General features: G+C 34.8%; 1 protein-coding gene across 1 annotated transcript; it reads right to left on the bottom strand.

Moving 5' to 3' along the window:
* Positions 1-6261: 6261 nt before the first annotated feature.
* LOC144571457 (UPF0481 protein At3g47200-like) lies at positions 6262-7299 on the bottom strand. Its single transcript, XM_078320779.1, has one exon. The coding sequence runs from the start codon at positions 7297-7299 to the stop codon at positions 6262-6264; it is 1038 nt and encodes a 345-aa protein (XP_078176905.1).
* Between the last annotated feature and the right edge of the window lie 631 nt (positions 7300-7930).

Raw genomic sequence — 7930 nt, forward strand, 5'->3', positions numbered from 1 at the left:
GAAGAGGGCGAAGGTTGTGGAATTCATATCACCTAAGGTAACAGAGTATTTTTGTTTAGATCTAAAACGTCCGTTCAGAATCTGCACAATTATTAAAGGACACCAGTGCATTCCATCTCGGACAGAATTGGTTCAGATTCTGATCAGACGGTCTGTATCTAAACAGAAATATTCTGCTACCTCAGAGTATACGGACTCAGGGTTGTGAGCTCTCAAAGCGAGAACACTAGGCCACAGGAATTCATTAACCTAAGGTAACAGAATATTTCTGTTTAGATCTGAACCGTCCAATTAGAATCCAAAGGAAGGCCGTGCATTCCAGCTTTGACCGGATTGGTCCGGATTCTGATCGGACGATGCACATATAAATATAAAAATCAATTTACCTCAGAGATTTTGGCATTTTGCACTCAGGCTACAGGGCTGTTGAATTTATATCACCAGAGCTAACTCAAATTTTGAGTTTAGATCCTTACCGTCCGATCTGCTTTAGCACGAATATTAAGGGTTCAGATTGGCCAAAGTTATGAAGGGACGGTCTGAATATAAATCCAAAATTTAAGTTACTTCAGAGAGTCTGGTGTCGGCCTGTTATCAGCCGTTCGATTTGCCGATGCGTGCAAGATTTCCATCCAACATCCGGGTAAAAGATATTTACAGAGCAGTTTTTACTTCACGAAGGATTGAAGGGTACAGACAATAGGGTCAAACTACGCTGCATGACGTATAAACTACGCTGTCAATATCTTTACCCCATTTCCCCGGATTTTCAACTTTTCCAATCTGAGTTCACTAACTATACAGCTTTCTGTGCAGCGGATAATTGACAATAGATATTTACTAAGTGCCAAGTCTTGCACTACTTGGGCTGCTATGCTACTTGATTTGTTTTTAAATTACAATATGATACGTTTATTTGATATTTAGTGTTTTGCAGTTGCACAGTGTAATTATTATAAATTCCTATATAATGTGCACTCAATATTTCACTAAAATTTAAGTGTGTTCATTGAATAAATTTTTTTGTAATGTATTATTTTTAATATAGATATGAAAATGTTAAGTAAACTTACTTGTATTTCTTTGATGTAGATTTCAAATTATAACTGTTTATTTGCAATGTTGTATTCATCAGGACATGTGACAAGCACGCTCACCTTCTCTCTCTTCCTCGTGATTTTCTATGGTCTGTAGATGCATCAAAATGAATATAAATCATGATTGATCGGTCTGTTATCATTTGAATTCACAACACAATTAACTGCAAAGTAATAACCACAGAAAATCATGAATTAAGAAATTCTGAACAAAAATAATTAGAAAAGAAATAGACACTTCTGTCAGCAGAGTAATCAAATCAAATCAAATCAAGAGAATTGAAAAGAAAGCGACGGCAGCATCATCTACGGCCGTTAAAAGGAATCCATATTCCCTGAGGTAACAGAATATTTACGCTTGGATCACAGCCGTCCAGTTAAAACCCAGAGCAATCCGGCTTGAGATGGAACGAGCGGGGCTGCTTTAATAGTCGTGACTATTATAATTGGACGATTCAGATCTAAACAAAAATATTGGATGCGTGCTTGGAATATTGCAGGAAAAAGAACGGGTTTGGATACGGTTTTGGTTGAACCAAAAAGAATTTGGTGCTATAGTTAAGGAACGGTCTGAATTTATTAATTGTACCTTAGGTATGGAGGGTAGACATTCTGAATACTTGTCTGTGAAATGAACCGCTCTGCAACCAATTTAGATTCAGTGAGATTTGTCTGGACGTTATAGTTTGTGGTGTTTTGCCTATAATCCGAAATATTCAATTTTCTATGTTTTCTTATTTTATTAATTTTATTTCTTATCAATAAAAAGATCGGCTATAGAAGTGTGTATTTTGAGAAGTTTAAACCATGATTTCGAAAATAGAAGATATTTATTTTAGGGGGAATCCCCTCAAAAACTTTAATATTATATATTTTCTCTTCAAAAGTTTATATATAATAATATATTTACCTTTCAAAATGATTGAAACTCACATATTTACTCAAAAATAATAAAATTTAACACTTAAAATTTACTTAACAATATCAATTAATAAAACATGACCATTATACCCTCCCTTCTTTCTCTCCTTTCTTTGTGTGTTCATTCTAAAGAATTCTCTGGCGCTAAATCGAAGACCGGAAAATGAAACAAGAAAAAGAGCACATGATAACTAACTAGTAGAAGCATGAGATAGAGAAGAAGCATTTGTTGAATAGATGATGAACTGTTTCCCCATATGTTGTGCCTAGATAACGAATGTTTGCTAGCTGCTACCCAGGCTTGACTAGGCTGCATTTGATTCATGTTTTATTTGGAGGATTTCAGGCTATACAGTGGAATAAAATTTGATTACTTGTTTGGCTTCAACACTTAATAATTTAAAAGTATATCAAATTGCTAAGAAACTGGCAGCCTTAAGTACCATGCTGAGACGTAGATTCTGTGGTTCCATAGTTGCAAGGCAAAAGGCCAGTGCAAATTCATGGTCCGTGCCCTTGTTGAGTGGCCGTTTTAGCGTACTTTGCTACTATTGTTTTTTTCATTATTTTTTGGTGCTCCTCCTTTGTCCTCCTTTCTCCTCTCTTGTACCGTATTGTATCTCCGTCTTGCAAATCTCCGACACAATCTGCCTCCTAAATTACTCATTTTTTTTTTTTAAATTAGGGTACGAGGAAAGAATTTACAAGCACATAAGAGTAAGAAGTCAAAGCTGTGTGATTCCAGGAGTTGATAATATTTGATTGCCTAATAGTTGTGAAGCTGTATGGTTTGAATGGTTTGGAAGATGTCTTCACTGGTACAGAGTATTGTTAATAATACAGATTTTGGTACCAAGCAACACAGAGCATTATCTTGCATTTTTATCTTGGTTTCCACATCCCACATATATGCTCCAATATAAAAACATACGAGTGAGGCTATGGTACTATGCATGGCGCATTTTGGTCCATACTATGAATAAATATCTCTATTTTTCAAGTCCAAATAGTTGATCCGTTCCGCTCAACATGATCTCGATATGAAAATGTGCTTGGATGCCAAATTTTACATTTTGTAGAATTCTTTTACTATTTTTTAAATAGATACAAAATCAATTGATCTAAAGATTCTAGACCATTTGGAAGTAGTGATTTTTAACCCATCTACAAAAATAGTAAGAACATTCTAAAAAATGTAAATTTGGTCTTCAAGTATAATTTCATATGGAGATCATGATGTACGACTGGGATCGACTATTTAGACTTTAAAAATGAAGATATGGATCTTTAGTATAGACCATAGTGCGCTATGCATAGTATCAAAGCCGCAATACATAACATTAACTTTTGATAGGCAGTAACAGTAATAGAGCACTAGAACATCAGATTTGTGTACTGCCTGATTTCTTGAGAGTTTTTTTACCTTTTAGATTCTTTTGTATTATAACTTTAGGTTTAATGATGTGCCCTTTTTGTTGCAGTTGATCAAAGCCGAGGAATGCTGGATACATTTGCTCCTCAGAGAGACCCGCATGAACGCCTGTTGGAAGAGAGGACTACCTCCTCTCACACACTTTCTCGTGGACTTTATACAGCTAAACTGAAGGTATGCATTTCCTATTAAATTTGGAGAAACCAATCTAATTAAATTTGGAAAGCTAGATATTCAATGAGCTGAGTTGGGTTCTAATTGGGTGAGAATGTAGTTCAGTTTGGTGCATGGAATTCTTTGGAACAAACACGGAGAGAGAAAGGAGAGAAAGAAGGGAGGGTATATAATGATCATGTTTCATTAGTTTTTTTTTTTTTTTTGAAGGTCAGTTAGCAAACGCTTACCGACTATTCCATTAAAGAAATAAAAAGTGTTATACATAAATATTTACACCATCAGACTCAGCAAACGTAATTTAAAACGTTTACAGAGTGAACAAATTATATTATTGTTTATAAATTTTAAATGTTAAATTATATTATTTTATTACTTTTGGGTAAATATGTGAGTTTCTATCATTTTAAAGGGTAAATATGTTATTATAAATTTTTGAGAGGGAAATACATAATATTGATATTTTTTTAGGGGGATACATGAAATTCCCCCATTATTTTATAACGGTTAAATGTGTGACATGTGTTAAGTGTATATTCAAAGATGTATGAAAATAGATATTTAGGAATAAATTCATAGATTAATTATTTATTTACTTCCTACGAAAAACTACTATAAATATAATAGTATTTATTACATGATTTTTTTTTGGGACATTTTCAGACTGAAATATATTTTACCTCAAAAACTTGTAACTGAAGCCGATATAATTGAAATTCGTATCACCTAAGGTAACAGAATATTTCTATTCTGATCTAGACCATCCAATCAAAATCTGAACGACTATTAAAATAGTTTTATGTGTTCCATCTTGAGCTGGATTGGCTCAGGTTTCAATCTGACGGCCGTGCATGATATGTCAGATTTGGCTCTCAGTGACGACTTGCTCGCAAGTCGTAATCTTCCAGACGGTTGCATCGATAAGGAACCTTCTCAAAATGTGAAGATTGTAATTATATCAGGACCTTTTTTTTTTTTGGTACTTGAATAGCTTAATCAGGATCTTTTGTTTAGAATATTCCTTAAATTAAAGGGTATTTCTAATGCTATATGGTCTTCTACGATAAGTATGCTAAACCAAACTATGTGCTTATATTTTTATTTGTGTGATTTATTCTCTTATTGTATATCGAGAAATATTCAAATATTAATTCTTCATTTTGATTGCTCTTCGTATAGTATTCATTTGTAAAATTATTATCGTTTGTTTCAATTGAAAGCTAATTTTGATTATTATTATAATATATAAAATATTTAAATATGTATATTGACTTCATTTACCTTATAAAATTAATTGCTATTTGTCTATTATAATATGTAATACTATGAAATATGAACTATTAAATATTGTTACTTTTTAGATCTTTTATTTTCCTTCTTATTTGCATAATTGATAAAAAGTATAGACTTAAATTAGTTGTCATTTAATTAGTACCTCAATTCCTCAATATTGGTTATGTTGATAATTAGTAGAAATATAGAATGTAAAATCTAAAAAGAAAAAATCACTATGCATGATTGCTTTCGCTATAGCTACAATATTCGCAATAGCTTTTTTTTTTTAATCTCCCCGCTATAATCGCTATTTAGAACCTTGATTACAATATATTATTGGTATGCATTTTTTGCAACTACAATTTAATTAAATTTAATTAACATGTTGCCATCATAGACTTCATTGCAATTAGAGGTGGCAACGAGCTAGCTCAGTCCGAGCTAGGTCCTAACTCGGCCTGTTAATTCTAGATCGAGTTATAGCCGAAAGAGCTGGACCTAGGACATCCAAGCTAAAATTTCAGCTTGAATTCGTGACAAGCCAGGCCGAGCTAGATCATGAACTGACGAGTTGGCTCGCTGGTTTTGGGTGGATATTGTTTTAAGAAGAAATTAAATTCTACAAACTTTTTAGACTGAGATGAACCGAGCTGGACCAAGCTAGACAATATAAAATGCACACAAATTCATAAAAATTAACAAATTGATGCCTAATCAAGCTAGCTCGTGACCTGGCGAGCAAGCTATACCCCATCTTGAACTCATTAATTCTGGACTGAGCTAGTGGCGAGCTAGCTCATTAGCAGCTCGGTCCAGTAATGAGCGAGTTGTTAGCAAGCCAGTCAAGTGTGAGTCACGATCGAGCCACTGAGCTACGAGGATTTTTACCACCCCTAGTTGCAATAGACTATGTTATTACTACAAAAGATCTCATTCATAGGTTTTCGCTATACCAAAGCCTTAAAGCATGCGGAGGGAAATAGAAATAACTTGAAAATAATACCAAGCCAATTGGCAATGTATACATGGCTGTTACTGGTGCTGAAAATAACCTTGAACATTGAATAAGAAAAAGAAAAAAAGTAAACGAAACCAACGATATAGTGCAGAGTTAATTTACAAGGTGCTTTTATTTTTATTTTTTTTATAAAAGTGAGCATAGCTCACCGATTCTATTATCAGAATCAACTAAATTCCAGGACTCAGTACCAAACCACTGGTACCGATCCTACTATTACAGTCAGGAACAAAATAAAAGTCATACATCAAGATCAAACTAACCCTAGCACAAGAAATACAAGGTGCTTTTAAATAAAACTTGGTAGCATATAATAAAAAGAAAAGAATAATGTCAAGGCATCATCAGCTCGGGGGAACAAAGTAGGCATAAACTGCAAAGAAAGATTGTAGAAATGTAAAAACTAGAAGTACTAGAGCAGCGACGAGAGATATCATTGTCCATGGACTGCTAAAATAATCACTAATCAATTTTGCTCGATGCCTCTTCCAGCTTGATTCACAGTATATGTTCAGTTTTATGAACAATTCAGCAAAAACGTGATCCTCGTCGAGACACACGCCATCGAAGAGCTGGTTGAAGAAAAGAGTCAGCTCCTCTTCACCGCTCAGCATGCTCTCAATGATCCCACACTGCTGTAGTATCGCCACATCCTTTTGCGTGCTGACTAGCATATCCAAGAATGCTGCGTAGCTTGAGAAGTATGTGACATTTATCTTGGCATGTTTGCACTGTTCAAATGCTATGAGGTTGATCAAAAGAGGCTTATCGTCATCAATGATTGTTAGTCTAGGGATTTTCAAGACACCATGATCAAATGATATGTCGAACCTATGTTTCGGGGTTCTCTTTGGTCTGAATTTGATGCCTGCAACTTGGAGATAAGAGGCACAAGGTATCGATAGCGTCGATGGATCCTCAGTACTAGTAGAAGTAGAACGAGAAAATCTTGTGAACACCCATGAAAGAAACCAAAGAAGCAAATCTTTGATTCTATTAGGGCTCAACATTCTAGTTAGATGGAATGATTTGGATCTGAATGATGGATTTGAGCTGGAGGATTTCTCTAGGTTGGGTACTGAACAGTGGTGAAAGAGATGGGCTAAATGATCGATTTCAGCTGGAGGTTTCGCAATTGGGGGGGAAAGTGGGGACATATGATGAATAAGGTTATCTAGAAGAAGCAATTTTTTTCTATCTTCTTGTTTTACACCAATCTCGCACAACTTCTCAACAACAAAAAAGGGAATTTGGTTTTCTAGAAGAAACAAATCACTCTGTACGAACATATGATTCCAGCCAACCTCAAAAATAGTATCCCAATTTTTTTCTTTCTGTTTTATGAAATACTCAAGCACAAAGCATCCGTCGAGCAACATCATCTTGACAAAGTCATTGCTGTCAAGATCTACTGTCTCACTATAACACCTACGTGTTTTCTCTTCTAGCAGCTTCATTTCTGATATACAGAAATCAACACTTATGTGATCCCCTCGGGACAGAAAATCCCGCAAGAATCGCCATTTTTGCCCCTCCATGGTTCGGAGGCTCGTTTGACCATGGTGGAATGGGCCAATGGAGATGACAGAAGGCTCGAAGAGATTTTTCTTGCTTTGCCGAATGTTACGTGGTGCGCGGAAGATTGTGAAGTTCTCTGTCTCGTCTGGTCCGCCCCATAATTTGTTGAGTTCACATTTTATTGATTCTGACAGGTAAGAGGCTTCTACATCTAAAACTATCTCGGCTTCTTCCATTAATGTTCTTTCGTGAATAGAAGAGTTTTGATTCATCTTCAACCAAACAAAAATAAATGAGCTTTTAACTATCATCAAGTAGACTAAAGAAAATTATATATCTACTCTTTGGTAATAAAACAAAAAAAAATCCAGTTTTATTGATAACCTCCGTTTATGAAACTATGGCCTAATTGTTTGAAGTAGCAATCATCCTATTACTATTGGGATGTCATTTGTGCATCAAAGGAAAAAAAAAAAACTATACACCTAACAATCA

This window comes from Carex rostrata, chromosome 1 (genome assembly GCF_964058835.1).
Source record: "Carex rostrata chromosome 1, lpCarRost1.2, whole genome shotgun sequence".
Taxonomy (NCBI): Eukaryota; Viridiplantae; Streptophyta; class Magnoliopsida; order Poales; family Cyperaceae; genus Carex; species Carex rostrata.

What these genes read in the sequence shown, in the direction of transcription:
- LOC144571457 (XM_078320779.1), bottom strand. Translation starts at nt 7,299, where the DNA reads ATGATGTTGCTCGACGGATGCTTTGTGCTTGAGTATTTCATAAAACAG.